Consider the following 24,286-nt stretch of genomic DNA (forward strand, 5'->3'; position numbering starts at 1 on the left):
GGTGAACAGAGATTGTATAATATAACTGCATTCCCAGCCGGAAGTAAAGTGTTGCCTGCTACAGCTTGCAGATAAACTAGTCGTCCAGGCGTCCTCGTCTTTATCAGTGAGGAAGTGGGAGATTTGTTCATGTTTATTTTGAGATGTGGCATCACATTATTAATGTACTGTAATCAGTAGGCCTTGACGTGTTGACAGGAGACTGGCGGTGCGCAGCCGGAGGGGTGTGTGTGTGTGTGTGTGTGTGTGTGTGTGGGGGGGGGGGGGGGGGGGGGGGGTCTTATTTAGGATCACCCAGAGTGGAGAAATAGAATAAAAACGCATATTTGAATTCAATTGAAAAACACTGGGACATGCATGTTGAAATAGAAAAGTGTACTTGATTGTACTTAAATATAGGTAGCGAGAGGTGTTGGTGGTGGGGAAATATAGGAAAACTTATTCAGGAGATCTTAACTGTTTGATGTATATTTTTAAAAGAGTTCAATTTAACTATAAACCCCCACAGTATAGACTTTCTAGGCCAAACTAATCTTACGGTATGATTTACTTTCGAAAAAAGAAATATATATTATATGAATGAATATGGTGTATTATACTGGCTAGTATGTACTAGACAAATAATGTAAAATGTGAGTAAATATTATATATGTGAATAAGTACAATAATAAGACAAAAAATGTTGTCAATGCTTTGGGAAAAACCTGTGTGAGTATATGTCTCCTCAACCCTATCAACCCTTATCTATCAGATAAAGGACATTTTCGTCACAATACAGCTGTTGCTGGAAGGGGATATAAACAATAACACAGTGATGGGGGTCAGCTCACTGACACTTTTCACTGTCACATGTACCGATCAGCGGCATGAGCCTTCCACATATGGTTTCATTTTATTTAAACATGAAAATGTATTTCCGAAAAAATCTGCATAAAAAAATGTTGAATGAAAATAAAGCATACATGAGAAAGATAAAACATGTTTTGTTAGTCGCTGTTTTGTCATATAGTGTCATAAGCAATATTACAGTCAACTAACTTTATGCGGTATGAGAGCGCCAGACTTGTTATCTCGTGAAGTAAAGTCGTCGGAGTGACGTCACATTATTGGGGGAGCTACAGTGTCACCAGCCATCTTGGTCCAAGCCCTGGATATATTACAACCAAGTGATTGTGCAGCAACTGGAACTGGGTAGTTGATCTGTGAATTTAGATGCGGTAAGTTATTTTTTCGAAAGCAGTCTCCGCTAGTTGCTATGTTTCTGTACATGCAGATAGTCAAATGATTAATGTCTGGTGTTCCTCAGAAGGGGCGGGATTTAGAATGCACTCTGCCCGCCACTTTCACGGAGTCCTGCCAGTTATGGCCATTTCTTCCGTGTTATTTCTGAAATCATTACTATTTAAAGTTTACTGTACATGTAATACTCTGCTGACTTTGATTTATCGCCCAGTTCAGTCCATGTGAAAAGTTAGGTAGATTTCTGTAATACAGCGAAGATAGGGGATAAAAACAATGGAAGTAATTACAGGTCAACTAACTGTAGGCTGCTAGTTTGGTTATTCAATTTTATTATCGTTTGTTGATTATTAAGGTAAGGTGCACCAATGTAAATACGTTGGGTTGGGGAGATGTATTAGTGACACTATGGGCAGGGGAGATGTGGTGAGTCAAGGGTTAGGGGAGATGTGCTGGTGAGGCTATGGTTTGGGAAAAAAGGACAGGAGAGGCTAGGGGGTGGGGGAAGATGTATTGGTGCTGCTTGGAGTAGGGGAGCTGTGTTAGTGATGCTAGAGGCAGGGGAGATGTATTGGTGAGGCCAGGGCTGGGGGTGGGGTGGGGGGAGATACTGGTGAGGTTAGGCCTTGGGGAAGATGTATTGGTGATACTAGAGGTAGGGGAGACGTATTGGTGATAGTGGGGGTCGGGGGAGATGTAGTGGTGTGGCTAGGGGTGGGCGAAGATGTATTGGTGAGGCGAGGGCTGGGGGGTGATACTGGTGAGGTTAGGGCTGGGGGAGATGTAGTGGTGATTCTAGGGGTTGGGGAAGATTTATTGGTGAGGCCAGGGCTGGGGGGGAGATACTGGTGAGGCCAGGGCTGGGGGAGATGTACAGGTGATTCTAGGGGTTGGGGAAGATGTATTGGTGATGGTGGGGATGGGGGGGACGTATTGGTGATGGTGGGCGTTCGGCGAAGATGTATTGGTGTGGCTAGGAGTTAGGGAAGAAATATTGGTGAGGCCAAGGCTGGGGGGAGATGTAGTGGTGATTCTAGGGGTTGGAGAAGATGTATTGGTGATGGTGGGGGATGGGGGAGACGTATTGGTGATGGTGGGCGTGGGCGAAGATGTATTGGTGTGGCTTGGAGTTAGGGAAGATGTATTGGTGAGGCCAGGGCTGGGGGGAGATACTGGTGAGGTTAGGGCTGGGAGAGATGTAGTGGTGATTCTAGGGGTTGGGGAAGATGTATTGGTGATGGTGGGGATGGGGGGGACGTATTGGTGATGGTGGGCGTTCGGCGAAGATGTATTGGTGTGGCTAGGAGTTAGGGAAGAAATATTGGTGAGGCCAAGGCTGGGGGGAGATGTAGTGGTGATTCTAGGGGTTGGAGAAGATGTATTGGTGATGGTGGGGGATGGGGGAGACGTATTGGTGATGGTGGGCGTGGGCGAAGATGTATTGGTGTGGCTAGGAGTTAGGGAAGATGTATTGGTGAGGCCAGGGCTGGGGGGAGATACTGGTGAGGTTAGGGCTGGGAGAGATGTAGTGGTGATTCTAGGGGTTGGGGAAGATGTATTGGTGATGGTGGGGATGGGGGAGACGTATTGGTGATGGTGGGCGTGGGCGAAGATGTATTGGTGTGGCTAGGAGTTAGGGAAGATATATTGGTGAGGCCAGGGCTGGGGGGAGATACTGGTGAGGTTAGGGCTGGGGGAGATGTAGTGGTGATTCTAGGGATGGGGGTGATGTATTGGTGAGGCCAGAGCTGGGGGAGATGTAGTGGTGATTCTAGGGGTTGGGGAAGATGTATTGGTGATGGTGGCGATGGGGGAGACGTATTGGTGATGGTGGGCGTGGGCGAAGATGTATTGGTGTGGCTAGGAGTTAGGAAAGATATATTGGTGAGGCCAGGGCTGGGGGGAGATACTGGTGAGGTTAGGGCTGGGGGAGATGTAGTGGTGATTCTAGGGGTGGGGGCGATGTATTGGTGAGGCCAGAGCTGGATTGATACTGGTGAGGTTAGGGCTGGGGGGAGACACTGGTGAGGTTAGGAGTGGGCGAAGATGTATTGGTGAGGCCAGGGCTGGGGGAGATGTACAGGTGATTCTAGGGGTTGGGGAAGATGTATTGGTGATGGTGGGGATGGGGGGGACGTATTGGTGATGGTGGGCGGTGGGCGAAGATGTATTGGTGTGGCTAGGAGTTAGGGAAGATATATTGGTGAGGCCAGGGCTGGGGGGAGATGTAGTGGTGATTCTAGGGGTTGGAGAAGATGTATTGGTGATGGTGGGGGATGGGGGAGACGTATTGGTGATGGTGGGCGTGGGCGAAGATGTAGTGGTGTGGCTAGGAGTTAGGGAAGATATATTGGTGAGGCCAGGGCTGGGGGGAGATACTGGTGAGGTTAGGGCTGGGGGGAGATACTGGTTAGTGGTGAGGCTAGGGGTGGGGAAAATGCATTGGTGATGCTTGGGGTACGGGATATGTCGTTGTGAGACTAGGAGTTGGTAAAGATGAAGGGGTGAGGCCAGGAGTGGAGGGGGAATGTACTGGTGATGTTAGAGGAAGGGGAGATGTATTGGTGGAGCTGGGGGTAGGGGGGATGTACTGGTGAGGCTAAGGGTGAGGGAAGATGGCAGATGTACTGCTGAGGCTACGGGTAGGGTAGATGTACCTGGGAGGCTTGAGGTAGAGGAGATGTATTGGTGATCTTAAGGGTGGGGAGGAGATGTACCTGTGATGCTAAGGGTAGGGAAATGTATTGTTAAGGCCGGGGATGAGGGAAGATGTATTGGTGAAAGTAGGGGTAGGGGAGATTTGCTGGTGAGGCTAGGGGTGAGGGAAGATGTATTGTTGAGGCTAGGGGTAGGGGAGAGGTATTGGTGAGGCTAGGGGTGAGGGAAGATTTTTGTGAGATGAGGCTAGGGGTAGGGGAGAGGTATTGGTGAGGCTAGGGGTGAGGGAAGATGTTTGTGAGATGAGGCTAGGGGTAGTGTAAATGTACTGGTGATGCTGGGATGGGGAAAGATGTATTGCTGAGGCTCGGTGTAGGGGAGATGTGTTGGTGAGGCTAGGTGTTGGGGCAGATGTATTGGTGATGCTACAGGTAGGGGACATGTATTTGGGAGGCTAGGGATGATGTACTGGTGAAACTTAGGGTAAGTATACGTGTACTGGTGAGGTAAGATTTGGGGAGTGTACTGGTGAGGCTAGGGGTATGTAAACGTGTACTCGTGAGGTTAGGGTTGGGGTTGTACTGGTGAGGCTAGGGGTATGTAAACGTGTACTCGTGAGGTTAGGGTTGGGGTTGTACTTGTGAGGCTAGGGGTAAGTAAACGTGTACTTGTGCGGTTAGAGTTGGGGGTGTACTGGTCAGACTAGGGGCAAGTAAACGTGTACTTGTGAGGCTAGGGGTAAGTAAACGTGTACTGGTGAGGTAAGATTTGGGGGTGTACTGGTGAGGTTCGGGGAAAGTAAACATGTAATGGTGCGGTTAGAGTTGGGGGTGTACTGGTGAGGCTAGGGGTAAGTAAACGTTTACTGGTGCAGTTAGATTTGGGGGTGTACTGGTGAGGCTAGGGGTAAGTAAACGTTTACTGGTGCGGTTAGATTTGGGGGTGTACTGGTGAGGCTAAGGGTATGTAAACGTGTACTTGTGCGGTTAGAGTTGGGGGTGTACTGGTCAGACTAGGCGCAAGTAAACGTGTACTGGTGAGGCTAGGGGTAAGTAAACGTGTACTGGTGAGGCTAGGGGTAAGTAAACGTGTACTGGTGAGGTTAGAGTTGGGTGGTGTACTGGTGAGGCTAGCGGTATGTAAACGTGTACTGGTGCGGTTAGAGTTGGGGTTGTTCTGGTGAGGCTAGGCGCACGTAAACGTGTACTGGTGAGGCTAGGGGTAAGTAAACGTGTACTGGTGAGGTTAGAGTTGGGGGTGTACTGGTGAGGCTAGGGGTAAGTAAACGTGTACTGGTGAGGTTAGAGTTGGGGGTGTACTGGTGAGGCTAGGGGTAAGTAAACATGTACTGGTGAGGCTAGGTGTAAGTAAACGTGTACTGGTGAGGTTAGAGTTGGGGGTGTACTGGTGAGGCTAGGGGCAAGTAAACGTGTGCTGGTGCGGTTAGGGTTAGGGGTTGTACTGGTGAGGCTAGGCGCAAGTTAACGTGTACTGGTGAGGTAAGAGTTGGGGATATACTGGTGAGGTTAGGGGTAATTAACGTGTGCTTGTGAGGTTAGAGTTGGTGTGTGTACTGGTGAGGCTATTGGTTAGTAAACGTGTACTGGTGATGTGAGGGTTGGTTGATGTACTGATGAGGCTAGGCGTAAGTAAACTTATACCGGTGAGGTTTGAATTGAGGGTGTACTGGTGAAGCTAGGGGTAAGTAAACGTGTACTGGTACGGTTAGAGTTCGGGGTGTACTGGAGAAGCTACGGGTATGTAAACGTGTACTGGTGAGGTTAGAGTTGGGGGTGTACTGGTGAAGCTAGGGGTAAGTAAACGTGAACTGGTGAGATAGGGGCAAGTAAACGTGTACTGGTAAGGTTAGAGTTGGGGATGTACTGCTGAGGTTAGGTGTAAGTAAACGTATACTGGTGACACCAGGGGCAAGTAAACGTGTACTGGTGCGGTTAGAGTTGGGGATGTACTGGTGAGGCTAGTGGAAATTAAACATGTACTGGTGAGGTGAGGGTTCGGGGTGTACTGGTGATGCTAGGGGCAAGTAAACGTGTACTGGTGAACTAAGTGGTAAGTAAAAGTACTGATGATGTTACGGTTGGGGGTGTACTAGTGAGGCTAGGGGCAAGTAAACGTGTACTGGTGAGGCTAGGGGTAACTAAACATGTACTGGTGATGTAAGACTTGGATGTGTACTAGTGAGGCTAGGGGTAAGTAAACGTGTACTGGTGAGGTTAGAGTTGGGGATGTACTGGTCAGGTTAGGGGTCAGTAAACGTGTAGTGGTGCGGTTAGAGTTGGGGATGTACTGGTGAGGTTAGGGGAAAGTAAACGTGTGCTTGTGAGGTTAGAGTTGGGGTGTGTACTGGTGAGGCTATTGGTTAGTAAACGTGTACTGGTGATGTGAGGGTTGGTTGATGTGCTGATGAGGCTAGGGGTAAGTAAACTTGTACTGGTGAGGTTAGATTTGGGGGTGTACTTTGAGGCTAGGGTCAAGTAAACGTGTACTTGTGAGGATAGGATTGGGGGGTGTACTGGTGAGGCTAGGGGTAACTAAACGTGTACTGGTGATCTTAGGGTTCGGGGATGTACTGGTGAGGCTAGGAGTAAGTAAACGTGTACTGGTGAGGTTAGAGTTGGGGGTGTACTGTTGAGGCTAGAGGTTAGTAAACGTGTAATGGTGCGGTTAGAGTTGGGTGTGTACTGGTGAGGGAAGGGGTAAGTAAACGTGTACTAGTGACGCTAGGGGTAAGTAAACGTGTACTGGTGAGGCTAGGGGTATGTAAACGTGTACAGGTGCGGTTAGAGTTGGGGGTCGTACTGGTGAGGCTAGGGGTAAGTAAACGTGTACTAGTGAGGCTAGGGGTAAGTAAAAGTGTACAGGTGCGGTTAGAGTTGGGGGTCGTACTGGTGAGGCTAGGGGTAAGTAAACGTGTACTAGTGAGGCTAGGGGCAAGTAAACGTGTACTGGTGCGGTTAGAGTCGGGGGTCGTGCTTTTGGGGCTAGGGGTAAGTAAACGTGTACTGGTGAGGCTAGGTGTAAGTAAACGTGTACTGGTGCGGTTAGGGTTAGGGGTATACTGGTGAGGCTAGGGGTAAGTAAACGTGTACTGATGAAGTTAGATTTGGGGGTGTACTGGTGATGCTAGGGGTATGTAAACGTTTACTGGTGCGTTTAGAGTTGGGGGTGTACTGGTGAGGCTAGGGGTATGTAAACGTGTACTGGTGCGGTTATAGTTTGGGTTGTTCTGGTGAGGCTAGGCGCAAGTAAACGTGTACTGGTGAGGCTAGGGGTAAGTAAACGTGTACTGGTGAGGTTAGAGTTTTTGTGGTGTAATGGTGAGGCTAGGGGTATGTAAACGTGTACTGGTGCGGTTAGAGTTGGGGTTGTTCTGGTTAGGCTAGGCGCAAGTAAACGTGTACTGGTGAGGCTAGGGGTAAGTAAACGTGTACTGGTGCGCTTAGAGCTGGGTGTGTACTGGTGAGGCTAGGCGCACGTAAACGTGTACTGGTGAGGCTAGGGGTAAGTAAACGTGTACTGGTGAGGCTAGGTGTAAGTAAACATGTACTGGTGCGGTTATAGTTGGGGGTGTACTGGTGAGGCTAGGCGCAAGTAAACGTGTACTGGTGGGGTAGGGGTAAGTAAACTTGTACTGGTGAGGCTAGGTGTAAGTAAACGTGTACTGGTGCGGTTATAGTTGGGGGTGTACTGGTGAGGCTAGGCGCAAGTAAACGTGTACTGGTGAGTCTAGGGGTTAGTAAACGTGTACTGGTGAGGTTAGAGTTGGGGGTGTACTGGTGAGGCTAGGGGTAAGTAAACGTGTACTGGTGAGGTTAGAGTTCGGAGTGTACTGCTGAGGCTAGGGGTATGTAAACGTGTACTGGTGAGGTTAGAGTTGGGGGTGTACTGGTGAGGCTAGGGGTAAGTAAAAGTGTACTGGTGAGGCTAGGTGTAAGTAAAAGCGTACCGGTGTGGCTAGTGGAAAGTAAGCATGTACTGGAGAGGCTAGGGGTAAGTAAACGTATACTGGTGAGGTTTGAGTTGGGTGTGTACTTGTGAAGCTAGGGGTAAGTAAACGTGTACTGGTGAGATAGGGGTAAGTAAACGTGTACTGGTACGGGTTGAGTTGGGGATGTACTGGTGAGGCTAGTGGAAAGTAAACATGTACTGTTGAGGCTAGGGGTAAGTAAACGTGTACTGGTGAGGTTAGAATTTGGGATGTACTGGTGAAGCTAGTGGAAAGTAAACGTGTACTGGTGAGATAGGGGTAAGTAAACGTGTACTGGTACGGGTTGAGTTGGGGATGTACTGGTGAGGCTAGTGGAAAGTAAACATGTACTGTTGAGGCTAGGGGTAAGTAAACGTGTACTGGTGAGGTTAGAGTTTGGGATGTACTGGTGAAGCTAGTGGAAAGTAAACGTGTACTGTTGAGGCTAGGGGTAAGGAAACGTGTACTGGTGAGGTTAGAGCTGGGGATGTACTGGTGAGGTTAGGGGTAAGTAAACATATGCTGGTGAGGTGAAAGTTGGGGTGTGTAATGGTGAGGCTATGGGTTAGTAAACGTGTACTGGTGATGTGAGGGTTGGTTGATGTACTGATGAGGCTAGGGGTAAGTAAAGGTGTACTGGTGAGGTTAGATTTGGGGGTGTACTTTAAGGCTAGGGCAAGTAAACGTGTACTGGTAAGGTTAAGATTGAGGGATGTACTGGTGAGGCTAGGGGTAAGTTAACGTGTACTGGTGATCTTAGGGTTGGGGGATGTACTGGTGAGGCTAGGGGTAAGTAAACGTGTACTGGTGAGGTTAGAGTTGGGGGTGTACTGTTGGGGCTAGAGGTTAGTAAACGTGTACTGGTGAGGTGAGGGTTGGTTGATGTGAGGTGAGGCTAGGGGTAAGTAAACGTGTTCTTGTGAGGTTAGAGTTGGGGGTGTACTGGTGTGTCTACGGGTAAGTAAACGTGTACTGGTGAGGTTTGAGTTGGGTGGTGTACTTGTGAGGCTAGGGGTAAGTAAATGTGTACTGGTGCAGTTAGAGTTGGGGATGTACTGGTGATACATTGTATCTAAAAGCTGCAATTATAACACAAACGTCTGAAAATGCGACTTTGAAGAAAATGAGCCTAAATGTTTGGCAATATGTCTCGCTGTAATAAATTGTATTTGTACTACAAGATACTGTATTTTTAAAACATAATAAGAAGTCAAAATGTGACTTTGCTTTTAGATGGCATGAATTCATATTAAATTTTGTTGTTGCAAATACATGTACATATTCTGTACCTACCAGGATATTCTTGGAGGGAAACTTCGACTTAAGTGTTATGCCCCCTTTACCTTTTTCAACATAATGTTAAAACAATGATTGAAAGATAACATGTATGTGAAGTCAGTAGAATAAGTTGTATTATATGGAAATGTGGTATGATTGTTTATAAATATTGTTATGCATCCTATGGTGACGGCTAAAAAATCAGGTAAAACATATTACATACAAAGTACCTATTATCTGCATTTTAATGTGTTTAGCATTGAAACTAATATGTTTTAACATCGCTGTGAAGAAACAATAACTTGAGTTTTTTTTGGTAATCGTTTTTTTTTAAACTTAAGAACAATGTTTCGTTGAACATGAGGTTATTCAGCTAGAAAATAAGTGTCCATCTCCACTTTCTGAAATATGTTTTCTACAATTGCGAGTTGTGTTTTATATGAAGCTAATATCGACGGACAATAAAACGCATTTTTAGCTGAGGATGCTTTCAGATTGGCATGGGTACAAGATCAACCTCTCTGTCTCAGGATATAAGTGTAGCTGGTTTTCGTCCCAAACTAAAAAGAAAAAGCAAGCAAGTGAAATATATACAGAACAGAACTGTCATGAAAAAGACCAAAAAAAGAAGTGGAGTGAAATCTGTGATACAATCTGTCGCATAGAGGAACATGGGGGATATGAAAAGATGTAATAGCACGTGCAAGGGATCGTAGAATTGAATGGGCATTATTTTCGAGAATATATGCCATGCTCCGACAAACGAAAACTGTTCATCTACCAACACAAGATAAGGCCATCAGAAACTATGAAAACAGCACCACCCAAAATAACAGAGACATCTTTCTGAATCCCAGTGTTACTCAAGTCACCATAGAGCCACTATATTGTCCAGAATGTAGGAAACCCTTTTTCAAGATGTGATGATATGCAGAGACACAAAAAGGTATCAGATATACCTGCAGTAATATTCTGTGTCATTTTGGTTACAGATGGGCAAATTTTCTATTCGCTTGAGTGTAATAATTGAACAAACATTAGTTCTAGTATGATGGTATCCTTTCATTTCATGTTTATACTGAGAAAAAAATCAAAGCCATTACATGACTTTGAACTTCAGTCCTTGTAAGATTGTTGTAAGAAGATTTTGGAACGGTGCCAGTACTTGTAACTTCCAGACGTACAAGTTTCATTAAAGTTCGAAACACGACATGATTGTCCCAAATATGTGCATAAGAATAATGGCAAAAATAGTAAACACCGAAATAAAGTTAACCACAAAAATATCAATGCCATTCGTTTACTGACATGGAACTAAATGTGGTGTTCATTTAGCAGTATGAGTTGTAGAAAAAAAACATCAGGGCATTGGTATATTTTATATATATTGACCACCTATACTATGGCTGATCGGGATTATATTTCTTTTTCTTAATAAGGAAAAGCTAAGACATTTCTAAGATAGAAACTTACATTTTGTTATTATATGACGTTTCATTTGACCATACCATCGATAGAAATTTGACTTCACTGCAATCTTTATAATAATAAAAATAGTCAAATCTCAGGATCGTAAAAGTGCAGCAGTAACTAGACTAGCATGTGGTTCCAGAAATAATGTTATGGCTTAGGATAAATCTGCAGAATGTAATTCGTACAGAAACGTTCTTCATGTGATGTTTTAAGGATTGTCTTGTGCATTTTTAGCACATCAATTGAGAAGACATCTGTCGGAAAAGCAGCTAGTCTCGAACCCGCGACTTACAGACTGTCAACTGATTGTGTCCAGTTTGCAATCTGATTGTATACAGATTGTCTCCAGATTGTGATCTTGATTTTGATTGCGTTCAAATTAGCAGCTGATTGTGTTCCAGATTAGCATAATTCTCGTGTATATACAGGGAACAATACTGGTATGGACACCAAAGGCGGGAAAATAAAGAAAGACTTAATGTATTGGTTTGTGAAAGCAAACGGTGACACAAAATTCGTTCCCCTTCAACTGCTTTTTTCAAACTCAAAACCTTATGTTGATTTATTTGAAGACACTGTGCAATCGACTGTGTGACACGACGAGAATGGCAATCGGAAACAACAGTGACAAGCTTGATGATGAAGGTAAGGTTTCGAGGCATATTCTCAGCAGGTGTCTTGGTAATGATTGTTAATCCATCTGAAAGCTTCAATCACCAATGGAAGATAATGCTAAACTGAGGCCTTGAGTATATCGGTTACTCCAGCTTAAGTATTCCAATAGCTAAAAAAGTGAGAATGCTTTTTTGTTTTAAAACACTATGTTTCGTTTTTTTTCAGGCTTCACTGATATAAGAACGGCAGAAAAAGGTAAGAATCAACAAGTTCTATACAACTTTGCAGTCATTAATTCAATTTATTGTTAACATTAATTTGAAACAAGATTAATATCTTTGGCATTTAGTTCAGGGAATATCAAAATATGCATGAATGCATGCATAGATAGAGAAATGCATTCATCTGTAATATATATTCGTATACACCACATATATATTTGGAAATATTCTTTATTCAGCATTGGATGCCAGACAGAAGCAAGTGATTAATGTCTGGAACCTTGATGTAAATACAAAAGGATATTACCCTGTAACACTGAATTAACAGTCGTAACACATGTGAACCTGTATTACTAGGATTAAATTGTACAGAGATTATTAATTTAACTGATGTATTTGATAATGTTATTTAAAACATAATTTCATATAAGTCGACTAAGAATTTGGACAGAATGGTCGTGAAGGGATACCAAAGCAGAAAAGACCCCCCATCACCTTATGCTGCTTGGTAAAGGTCAGCTAAAATGAAAACACAATGTGGAAAGTTGATGATTAAGTGTCTTCATTTTCCGCTGCTTATGCTACCATATAACTCATTACTTAAATGATGCAGTGATCAAGCATATTTATTGCTGACTGAAGGTAAAAAAACCTGTTCACTCACTCTTTCAGGTGATCACCCTATCAGGTTAAGCTCACTAGATGTATTGCAATGAAACCTTTTTTACATGTCGGTATATTTCATGAAAACGCTAAGCATGATCCAATCACCCATGATATACTCTCAATGTCGTATGTCATGGATTTGTCACATGTCACGAACACTTTGTAAGTCATTCACTCATGAAATGACATAAAAAGATTCATTCAAGAAGTATGTTAACAAATCTACTCAGTTGGCAATATGTAATTTTATCGCATATGAGTGGATGACGTTGAGTGTCAAGACCACTTTGGTGTGATGAAGACAACCTCAAAATTTTGTGTAGGCAACATACAGAGCACTTGTGATAGGATCGTGAAAGTTTATATGCATGATTTCTTGTGAGTTCCTGGTTTAGTGTACAGAGCGTTTCGGGCAGAAGGTCGGACGTTCGATCCCCGGTTGGTGTTACCAAAAGACGTCCAAAGGTGACGCTTATTGTTTCCCTGACTGGTGCCAGGCTGGAATCTCAGTGGGCTAGCGCTATAAAACCGCCATTTGTCCAAAACAGGACAAACCGACACACACGCACGTGTGTAAGAGCAGCCATCATGAACGTGACTTCGCCTCAAGAATGAGACTGAAGGTCAAGGTCAATAAAACAGAAGTGATTATAATTGTGTATGTAATGTAGCAAGAGGAATTCATATTAACATTGCTTTGGGCTTGTTTGCGTTCAAATGCCACTTAATGGACACTGTTGAAGCATTCCGGAAAAGTTGGGTGTGGGGTTGCTTCTATTTCTTCCGTGTAATACCAACACAGAGGGAAGGCAACAGCAAATACATTTCTTTCTGTCGCCATGCTTTTGTGTGTGCTGTAAGTTGACATAACTCTTTTGTATTTTCAGTTTTCAACAATGTGTATTCTATCCTGTGCCTACTGCAGTGTTTGACCATGCTTATCATAGGTAAGCTCAAACTTATATGGGCTCTGGGATGGTATAAGTGATTTCATAATGGTATGTGCAATCTATTGCTAGTTTATACACGTGTAAGCATGTTAAACCTTCCTTTTACACAGAATGTGTGTATGGACTCTGATGTACTCTGACTTACGGTGAATGCCTAATCTGTGGCGGATTGTCTCCAGAGTACTGATAGTAGAAGATTTTATTGTATGTAAACATTCACTGAGGGTTGGGGTTCAATAACATATACTCAACAACAAAAGTTCCTGTGACACCAATATTGTAGTGTATTTGTCAAACAAGTAAAGTTTGGTTTTCAATATTTAAGTACATGTATGGAATCAAGTCACAAAAACGCAACAGAACAGCATGCATTCCATGCAAAAGTTGACATTTATGCAAGCCCCATGCATTTCACTACCCAAGAATGGGCATAAAACATGTGCGTTAACGGGTTTCCATATGCATTGTGTACCAGAAAAACAGCAAAATTACTCAATTATTCAGCAATCCGAAATGCCACGCCTGCCCGAAAATGAGCGCCTGTGAGCCATTGGTATGCTTGAAGCAGGATCGAGTCAACGTGATGTTGCAAGACAATTTAACGTCCACAGAAACACCATTTGGTGTTTATGACAACGTTGGCAACATACGAATGCAGTCAGAGACCATCCTCAGAGTGGCAGGCCACGCGTAACCAATAATGGACAAGACAGCCAGCAACAGTGACTTCAATAAGCATCCCTGGCCTTCTACGAATTTCTTCACAAACCGTACGTCGCCGCCTCAGATGTGCAGGGATTGTCGCCAGAAGACCCGCCGGACGTCCCATCTTGACAGGAAACCACCGCTAAGCACGTCTATAGAGGTGCAAACAGCGTCTACGCTGGACGGCCATGCAGTGGGGAGAAGTTCTATTCAGTGACGAGTCTCGTTTTCACCTCAGCCACAGCGATGGACGGATTCGAGTGTACCGACATCGAGGTGAACGTTACGTCAATCATTGTGTCGTAGAAGAAGATCGGTTCGGAGATAAATCTCAATGGACAGTGCTACCGCGACAAGATCATCGGCCTTGTTGTTCTACCGTTTTTGCGTGAAAATCACGTGAAATCAAGCATTTTCTGAAGTCAGTATGACAAATTAAACCATTTGAACACTTACAGGAGACTTTTTCTGTCCGTAATTACCGTATCCATAACTAATGTCAAGTTTCAAGTTTATTTCTCAAAACTCAAAAGTCTTTGAAAGATTAACGCTAAGTTTTCATTTTGAAAAACAATAATGAAATCCATTAAGTGACTTTTGTAAATTCTAATGAATCATCGCTACAAAAGCCACATCATGAGCATATAATACAATAATGAATTGTATCCCACGCATGGCATTCTTATCATGCATATATTCAAGGTTTATACCTTTACTATCGTGTTATTTTAATTAAAGCACACCATGTTCACTGTCATTAATAAAGAAAAAGAATAGCAAAGAGGGTTTATGTTCACCTTGTCTAATACCAGAATTGCTTTGAAAAAATGCAGATATACTCTTCAAAAAGAAAAGAAACGCTAAGCCAGATTTGTGTGAGGTAGGAAAATACATTTATACGAGGAACCGTACAAGGTATTGAGTCAGATTGTCGGTACACAGGAAAAGTACAAAAGGCAACTGCTGCAACGTCTGGGCTTGTGGTTGACGTCTATTCAATTCATCCAACAGATGCTCTATCGTGTTCAAATTCGGGGATCTTGAGGGTCAGGAGAGAACATCAACGTTGTTGTTGTGTAGGCAAGCACTTGTGAACGTACTGGATCCGGTCGAGCGTTGTCCAGTCGGAGTACACCGTTGCCGTTGGCTGAAATTGTGAGGACGTGTGGAAGGAGAATTTCGTTGATGTATCAGAGGAGAAATCATGATTCGTCGCTGAACCAGACATTTCTTCATCGCAGTTGTGGCCGTACAGTACCCTGTGTTGACGACACGAATGGAGTCGATATTTACGATGTTGTCGACTCAATATGACGCGTCGCACTTGACCTCTTGCTCGTAGACCTGCTGCTCTTAAACGGTTTCGTACGGTCTGGTCGGAGATTCTGCGCAGTCCGGGTATTTTGGATGCGGTTGAGGTGGCTGTGGTCGTCCTTTCACGTAGGTGACGCAGTCGGATGTAGCGATCTTTGGCAAGGGTGGTTACTCTTGGTGGTCCCGACCTTGGCCAATCACGTGTTGACCCATGCTGTTGAAACCGATCCCACAGCCTTGTGCCTTGACATTAAAACCCTGGCTGGCTACAGCTATAGCCAAAAGTATGAAAAATATATTGCGTTTATTTTTTTGAAGAGTATATTTACATTCCAATTTATGCCTTATTAGTAACAACATTGAAGACGTCAGGATTAATCCTTGACAGGCATATGGAATAGGATCGATGGCTGCAGGTGATTTATTGTAGTCATAAAGAGCTAGTTTCGGTTTGTTAATTTTTATTTCAAATATTCAAGACCAAATGTGATCTTTCACATATTCAACAATGTATGCAATGTTATAATTTGTGTAGGATTAACCGAAATGACAGAAACAGTATACACTCTTCAAACGCACAGGTAGTATGTAGTTCATTGAATCTGTTTACAGATAAAAATTTGGTATTTAAATTGGATATATGTTATTGGAAAATGTTGGTGACCCGATATTCGACAAACGGTGCCTCAAAACGCAGCAATTGTCGATTTGCAATGTCTTAAACGGCATTGTTTTCACACTTGTTCAAAAATGGCATAGAGGCAACAGTAACGCAAAATGCACGTGCAAGTTATGGCAAGCATAAGCCAATAATTTGTCATTCAATTGTTAACATGTTTCAAATTCGAAAATGCTGAGACTCAGCACTGCCGATCGGAACATCGCGATAGGACGTATCCAAAGAGGGGAATCGCAGTCTTCTGATGCACGCCACTCAAACGTCCACCACAGCACCATTTGCCGCCTTTAAGACTGATACACACAGTTCAATTCCACTGCAGACCGTCCGAGAACCGACCGACCAAGAGTTACCATCCCTGCACAGGATCGCTACATTAGATTATTCCACCTGCGTCATCGCAATGCCACAGCTATGGAGACTGCAGGACGCATCCTTGGTTTGAGGAGGATATCGGACGATTGTCAGGAACTGTGTTGCAACAGATCCATCGGCAGCGACACATTTTCGGTGGCGATAGTGTCATGGTGTGAGGGGCCATATCCTACACCACGAGATCTGACTTGGTTTTGGTTCAGGGAAACTAGACAGCAAATCACTACATGAATCAAATTCTTCATCCCCACCTTCTTCCAATCATTGACCGCCAAACGGAGCTGTTTAAACAGGACAACGCTCCACTGCACACAGCTCGTGTCACTGTAGACTACCTTCATAATGCCAACATCAACGTCTTACCCTTGCCGTCGAAATCTCCAGACCCCAACCCAATCGGATGAACTCGATCGACGTGTGCGTCACTGTCAGAACACGTCGCAGACACTCCCACAACTGGCCAACGCGTTACAAGCAGAACAGAATTCGTACACTTATTCAGTTAGTGCCGAGGAGATGCAGAGCCGTGATTGCTGCCCGGGTCGGTCACACGAGATCCTGAGTTCAGCGCAACCTTGTGGCCTTATGTGACATGACAATGAACAGCTGTCAATGCCTTTGTACAACGATAACATGTGACTATCGAGCTCCAAAATTTCATATTTGTATCTATGATATTAAATAAAGTATATCGATTTATTAGGTACAATAAATATACTAAAATTCTACCTGTGCGTTTCTTTTTTTGAAGGATGTATGTCTGAGTGAGATATTGATGTTAAACTGCGGCATGGTATCTGAGTTGCCGAGCACTATAAAATCGGCATTAGTCCGGGCTTTTTCAAGCAGCCACACACACACTCATGCACACCACATGCACGTCGCTATATAGTTGCAATAATCTTGAACCCGACGTTAAACTCCATTTCACCTCATCTCACCCGTCTTTTCTATTTTCTTCAGCTGCTGTCTTCTTTCACAACTGCCCTGGCAGTATCATCCTGGGCATTTATCTGATCTTTCAAGGACTGCTCGCCACCATCATCCCCATTCTGATGTGCTATGTGTTCCGCTGTGGCCGTCGCATGAAGAGGGTAACCTACTACACTGCATGTGTCACAGTAGGACTTATCTGCACTGGCTGGGGAATCGCAGGTTCGTCAAAGAAATTTAGGCATTTAAATAATAGTAGTATACACGGCCCACTTTTCTCAGCCCTAAAAACAAGCAGGGGGTACAGGCGCCATATTTTGACACAGAATTGATTTAAATGAAACACGTAATATTTACCATATTAGTGGTCTCCGATAAGCTCATATCCTCAAGTTAATTCACGAGAGATGTTTCTATATAAACAAACTTTGAACATTATAACGTTAAATTGTATTTCATAATTAAATAAAGCGACAAAACCCTTTGCGTATCCAATAGCAATATCTGTATAAAGTCATGTCGATTGTACGATTCCAATCATGAGCATGTGTTTGTGAATCACTAACAAATAGTCCTGCCCCACCGGTGGCACCCGTCACAAACACATGCAAAGTCAAGTCAATTGTTAACCTGAAAAAGCTCGGAAACATATGGTACAAGTCAAAATAGGGAATTGCATCGGACTTCATTTTTGTCACTGATTCGTCAAATTTTAAAATGTCGTCCACATGTCTACCATTAAGCTTTTTGAAAGCTTTGAGGCCTTAAATATTTTAACCTTGGGCAAACAACTTCTGAGCAAGCATCGCATGACGCTCTTTGACATCTGGGTAGAAAGAGCACGCTTGTATGCCAAAAGTTGCGAAATATACACCAAAAGTTTACATTGGACAGTTAATAGTAAATATTCCAACTGTATAGTAAAGAAAAAAAGTATTGCAAATATAGGGGATGCATTTACAAGCCCTTACAAGCAAAAGGCTTGTGCCCAGAGCATACCAACTTAAATACCACATAAATATTGAAACCTAAAACTGTAAACACAAGAGAGTACAAATTGGTTACAAAACAGTTTAGATCCACTGTAGAATTGGCATCTAAGAATTGCTTATGTATCTCACCCAGGAAGGACTCGACAAATCAACCAGTTGTAACCCTTTTCGAATTGAAAAGTGATCTTGCACCTGTTATTAGGGATAGAAAAACATTGATACATCTAGAGGGTGAGTGAGGGAGTACGCCGCTTTAGGCAATACTTACCAGAAATGGACATTGTACCCATGTGGGGATTTAAACCCGGGTTTCGGCGTGACGAGTAAACGCTTAAACCACTTGGCTACCCCATAACCCGAAACTAGAAAGGATAGAACAATAAAGTCGAAAGATAAATTCTTTGTTATTTAGAATTTTCCAAAACTCTGATGAAATGAAAACCGGCTTTAAAGATTATGTTTGTGACATTCGAAATTCGGCTAATACACAGAGATACAATATTCCTGAAGTGCTCAGCCCTGGATATCTTTCTTCACAGTCGAAGCATCCTGGACCAATTAGTATCAAGTCTGTTAGTGGACGTAGCGGCATCCGAAGTTCAGGTTATAGAAGCACTAGCGATCCATCACCGAGACAGAAGTATATACTACAATACACTAACACTTGCAGCTTAATTGTTATTTATATACCACCGACAAAACATATTATGTCCCCGAAACGGTAGGTTGATCGTTATGAAGATGTGTTTGACGATATAGCAGATGAAGATGTTACTGATATTCATGATCATGTGTCTTGCAATAAAGTTAACCGGATGAACTATGGTCAGTATTAGTGAATAATGGTGTTTTTCACAAAAGATATACCATTTATTTATGCAGCTGTTAAGGCCACTGGTATGTTTAAATATTCATTTTATAAATAGTGCAGTGTCCAAGAGGTGTAGGTTCCTTCGAATTTCGATGTTCAGTACTGATTCAGCTGCTGAGGTCGAACGGAATTGCGAACTAGGACATTTCTTCGCCCTGATATTTCAATTATTTTTGTTATCGTTTGCAGCCGATATTATTCCATTCTCAAATACCATATGTGAACTTCAGAAGCGTATTGCTGTTCTACAAAAGTATTATTGATTATGATTTAGACGTTAGTGCCGATAACAAAAAGAACACACTCGTTGTTAAGAAATATGTTGAGTGTTGTCACGAAAAGAGATTTGGTTCAAACTTGGAGAGTGCATCTTCCCATAAGTATTTGGGCATCACTTATACCAGACTCCTGTCCAGGCACAAAAGCAATGTTTGTTGTTCTGTCTTTTGTCATTCCTTGTTACAACCTCTTTGGCATGACATACATCTTTTAAATTTAAAGAATATATAAATTAAATTAATATAAAATTGATAAAATAGTTCCAGTTCTTCTCCGTGGTTCCGAGGTCTGGGAGGTCTAGAAACGACACATACAGTGGCATGCGAGTGGGGTGTCAAATTGTCAACTCCTTAGAGTTATTGGCTACTGGATAAAGTTATTGTGTATGCCAAATTATCACCATCCTAAGAGAAGGCAGGAAAAAATGGTAACATTAATTGGGTCGCAAAATGTAAATCTTTATTGTTCAGCTTGGGGTTTGACAACATTTCGAAATACCAGTGTAGAAGTCATCCTCAATGTTTTTTGTTCGAATTTATATCTCGTATGCAATGTATTCATGTAAGGGATTGGCATAGTTTTCTTGAAAAGGATAGTACATGTTTATATATTGTTCAATGTATCGTTTGGTAGTGATCTGTATCTTAGCTGTTTGATAGTAAAAAAATAGCGTTGCAAATATTAGAGATAAACAATTATATCTCACGAAGCAAAGGTTATGCTGGACAAGCATCATTTTTTGTTAGCCTGCTTTGGTCGTATCACGCATATGTGTGTGTGACTTGCCAAACAAATAGCCTAAACATAAATTCAATATCCTGTAAAGTATTGAACCATTTAGTTTTTAAATATAAATATCAAGCGATGTCACTTCGTAGTATATTATTTTCAGTTAAATGAGATGTATGTACATCACGTCGATTGTAATACAAATGTAATCATCAATCAATGGTCCACTAGTGTCCAAGAAAATAAGATTAAAATCATAAGATATTGACAGATGTTGCTTACTGTTTCCAGGTACTTACTGGGTCGACGTAGCTGAGTGCAAGTCTTCCAACTTATACAAGGCTGCCCTTGGCCTAGCTATAGCCACCTGGTTGTTGAATGGTCTCTTCTTGCTGTTTTCAGTGATATACCGTAAATGTTACAGGACGGAATGGAATGTCTACTAAGGCGCACGAAACAATCGTACACTAAGTGTAATATTCTGATTTCAAGGATAAAAAACACGATATCCATAATGGCAAATTGATCCGTATACTCAAAAAGTGACAATAACTCCGCCGATTAATATTCCGTCGATTTTTGTACCAGAGCTAGCAAAGTAACCAGTGGCTGGATTTAGTTGAAATTTTGTATGTGTATGAAGACAGTTAAGTTCTAGATACGTAAACATTCCCAAGGCTGTAGGCTCAAAGACCAAGGGCATATAACTGAAAAACAAGTCAATTTTTAAGCTATATTTTGCCCTATTGCTCCAAAACCGCTTCTCCGATTACTTTGAAACCTTGCATGTGTCTGCTGCTTTAGGTGCTTGACATTATTTGTTCTTTAACTTTGGTCATTAGTTACTTGGTTTGGGAGCCATATTGGATTCAAGGTTTTCACAGGGTTGTTTGGTACATGTCTTCAAATCCCTTCTCCTCTGAATCCACTGCATGAAATGTGTTCAAACTTTCTGAGAATTGTCTCCATACACAACACAACAAATCGTCTTAAGTGATTTTGGATATGTTTTAGTTGCGCCTATAATGGATTTTGATTCTGACTATTATTTTCACCGACATACTAAATAAATGGCTCAGAAAACCAAGGATTAACTCCCTTTCACTGTCAAGTGTCTTCTGCACAATGTTTACTATCCTTGAAGATGAGGGTAAGAAATGGTCTTCAGCAACCCATGCTTGTCTTAAGAGGCGATTATCGGAGTTCGAACATTGTCTAGGTGGGAAATGGGTTTAGAATACTCTTGTTAACTCTGGCACACGCCAATTTCTGAGTGGCGATGTCCTGCAAACGGTGACTATCTTTTAACGGAGTTGGTACAAGCAAATCCTTTGAGGATTCGAAATGGGTGAAATGGGTTTAGAACATCCCGGGGCGTTCTGGGACACGTCAATGTCGTAGGGGCGATGTCTCTCAAGCGTTTCCTTACTTTTGACAGCGTTGGTACAACCAAACCATTTGGGGATTCAAATATGGACGAGTTCGGAAATAGGTTCAGCACTATATTTAAGTAATGCGACAGAAACCCGGGGTCCTGGCGAACTCAGAATGCTAATCCGTTTGACTGTCGCTCAATTGACAAAGACGTTACAGCCTGTCATAGAGTCACCATGCCGAAAGACTGAAGAGTGAGTGAGTGAGTACGGTTTTACGCCGCTTTTAGCAATATTCCAGCAATATCACGGCGGGGGACACCAGAAATGGGCTTCACACATTGTACCCATGTCGGGAATCGAACCCGGGTCTTCGGCGTGACGAGCTAACGCTTTAACCACTAGGCTACCCGACGGCCCGAGAGGCTGAAGAGCCCTAGTGTTATCGTTCGATTTAATATTATATTCATTCCGCCGATGTTTGTACCAGAGCGTGTATCACGAATGTGTAGATTTTTCGGTAACAACCGAACACAGTGGTTAATCCTTTTTCTCCCACAACAATACGCCATAAAAAGTCGAGCTCGTAGTTAAAGATTTCCCGTGTTTAGTAACCACTCGGGATTCCCCCAAGCCTCGTTTTCGAATATGATCAGTAAGACAACTGCACCATTAACAGGTAAAAAGGATCTAGCGAAGACAACTCAGACGAGGTTTCCGTGACAGGCAAGCCACTTGTTAGCATTCATGTTATGTTTTTTGCTCACTATTGAAAGCTGATGGGAGTAACGTTTTGAGAATTAGTAATGTGATTTGATATTTGTTAATGGTTTTGGATTACTTGGCCCATAACTTAATTTGCATTCGTCTCACCGTGACTATCATTCTCAATGCGCAACACTAAATAGGCCACCTTTTTAGTGAATGTAAATACATTATTCGTTTATTTGTTCGCTAGAATCAATGTTATAAACCCAATTAAGAGGAAATTAAATATTGTCTTATATACTGTGAAATATTGTAAACGGAAAACAGGGTCCCAAAGGAACTGTCAGCAGGATTGATCAGGCAAGATTCTATAAATACCAACTCAGGCAACTAATCAGCTGATTACATCTTCTCAAATCCATCTATAGATTGTAATATTTTTGGACGAATTTTCCTCTTTAAAACTAATTTTACAGTGAATCATTTAATATGTAAAATGATGATTATTTCATGTCATCTTTTTTTTTTTTGTGTGTGTGTGTGGGGGGGGGGGGGGGGGGGGTCGTTCCTGGACATGGTGCGCACATGTGTTTTTATCTTATACCAAAAAAAACTTATTCAGTTGGCAATTTTTCTCCTGAACATAATATTTAACATCATGCCACCAAAAATGCAACTAAATGAGTCATCTAATTTCCCCATATTTGTGAATGAGACAAGTACCGTCCAGCATTACAGAACCATCAACAAAATGAGATTATGTCCCACATCAAAGGCTCATTTTAGAAAACTGTGGAATGCCTTGTTTTCATTCATGAGTCTTGACATGCTTCACAAAAGGATCATCAGACAAATAAATTTGTGCAAAAGTGAACAAAACAATTCTATCATGAAGAGCCCCAAAGTTGATCAAACCACGCCCTCCCGTTATAAGTGGTAAATATAAGCGATTGAGGGAAGAGCGAGGTTGGAAGGATCTATTGTCTGACATGATCTTTCGTGCGAGGGTGTCAATACCTTGAAATTCTTGTTTGAAGTTCTTGTCCAATCAACAACACCAAAGGAATATGAAAGGACAGGTACAGCATAAGTATTTGTGGCTTTAACTTTCTCGTGAGCTTTTAGCTCTGAACTCCAGATTTTCTTAAGTCTACATTTGTACTCTGTCCGAAGTTTTTCCTTGATATGGGCATTCTGGAGTTTGTCCCTAACCTGCATTCCCAAATACGTATAGGCCAGACCTTCCACGAGATGGCAATAAGTTCAAGGTCATCCGTGTGAAGGAGGCGAGTAAGGGGTGCTGGGGATCTGTGTTGATGCGGTCCAGGATGATAACCGTCCTCTTTGCTAAGCATCATGCTTAAAGGATTTAGTGACAAACAGAAACGCAAATGACTAAAAGAATCTCCCTGAAAAAAATCCTCTTCTAATAGAAAAGGATTCCCAAGTCACCACCTGCCTCTACGAATACGTCTTAAGCTGAGTTGAACAGCAATTCATAAAACTAGGAGCCGCTCGGGAAGGTCAACACATTCAAGTATACAACACACTGAGAGGTGACAGTGGAAAATTTTAGCCTCTTCTTTAGGGATCGTTTTCTGAACCAGCAATTGATCCTTACAACCCAAACATCCCTTACTGACTCCTTTCTGCTCAAAGTATTATTATCATCATCATATCCACCACCTTTCTTTATCTTGCCACATCACATATCCACAACCAGTGTTTATCTTCCCACATCACATATCCACCACCAATGCTTATCTTCCAACATCACATATCCGACACCTGTGTTTATCTTCCCACATCACATATCTATCCCCTATGCTTATCTTGCCACATCACATTTCCACCACCAATGTTTCTCTTCCCACATCTTATATCAGACACCTGCTTTTATCTTCCGACATCACATATCCACCACCTATGTTTATCGTCCCACATCACATATCCATCACCTACATGCATGTTTATCTTCCCACATCACATATCCGCCACCTTTGTTTATCTTCCAACATCACATATCCGACACCCGTTTATCTTCCCACATCCCATATCTACCACCAATGCTTATCTTCCAACATCACATATCCACCACCTATGTTTATTTTCCCACATCACATATCCGCCACCTTTGTTTATCTTTCCACATCACATATCCGACACCTGTGTTTATCTTGCCACATCACATATCCATTACCTATGTTTATCTCCCCACATGACATATCTACCACCAATGC

The 24,286-nt window shown here is 42.7% G+C and overlaps 2 protein-coding genes across 2 annotated transcripts; one reads left to right on the forward strand and one right to left on the reverse strand.

Moving 5' to 3' along the window:
- The first annotated feature begins 1,084 nt into the window (after positions 1-1,084).
- Positions 1,085-20,806, forward strand: LOC124120743. Its single transcript, XM_048395513.1, has 6 exons — positions 1,085-1,217; positions 11,209-11,281; positions 11,477-11,506; positions 13,026-13,085; positions 17,125-17,316; positions 20,257-20,806. Exons 2-6 carry the CDS (start codon positions 11,242-11,244, stop codon positions 20,409-20,411), a joined length of 477 nt encoding a protein of 158 aa, XP_048251470.1. The 5' UTR covers positions 1,085-1,217; positions 11,209-11,241; the 3' UTR covers positions 20,412-20,806.
- LOC125379191 (mucin-2-like) lies at positions 2,053-9,240 on the reverse strand. The gene is made up of 2 exons (XM_048395412.1): positions 9,229-9,240; positions 2,053-2,865 (listed from the first exon to the last, which is right to left on the reverse strand). The coding sequence occupies exons 1-2, from the start codon at positions 9,238-9,240 to the stop codon at positions 2,053-2,055; spliced, it is 825 nt and encodes a 274-aa protein (XP_048251369.1).
- Positions 20,807-24,286: the final 3,480 nt, after the last annotated feature.

This window comes from Haliotis rufescens, unplaced genomic scaffold (genome assembly GCF_023055435.1).
Source record: "Haliotis rufescens isolate VD_foot unplaced genomic scaffold, xgHalRufe1.0.p SCAF_14, whole genome shotgun sequence".
Classification (NCBI taxonomy): Eukaryota; Metazoa; Mollusca; class Gastropoda; order Lepetellida; family Haliotidae; genus Haliotis; species Haliotis rufescens.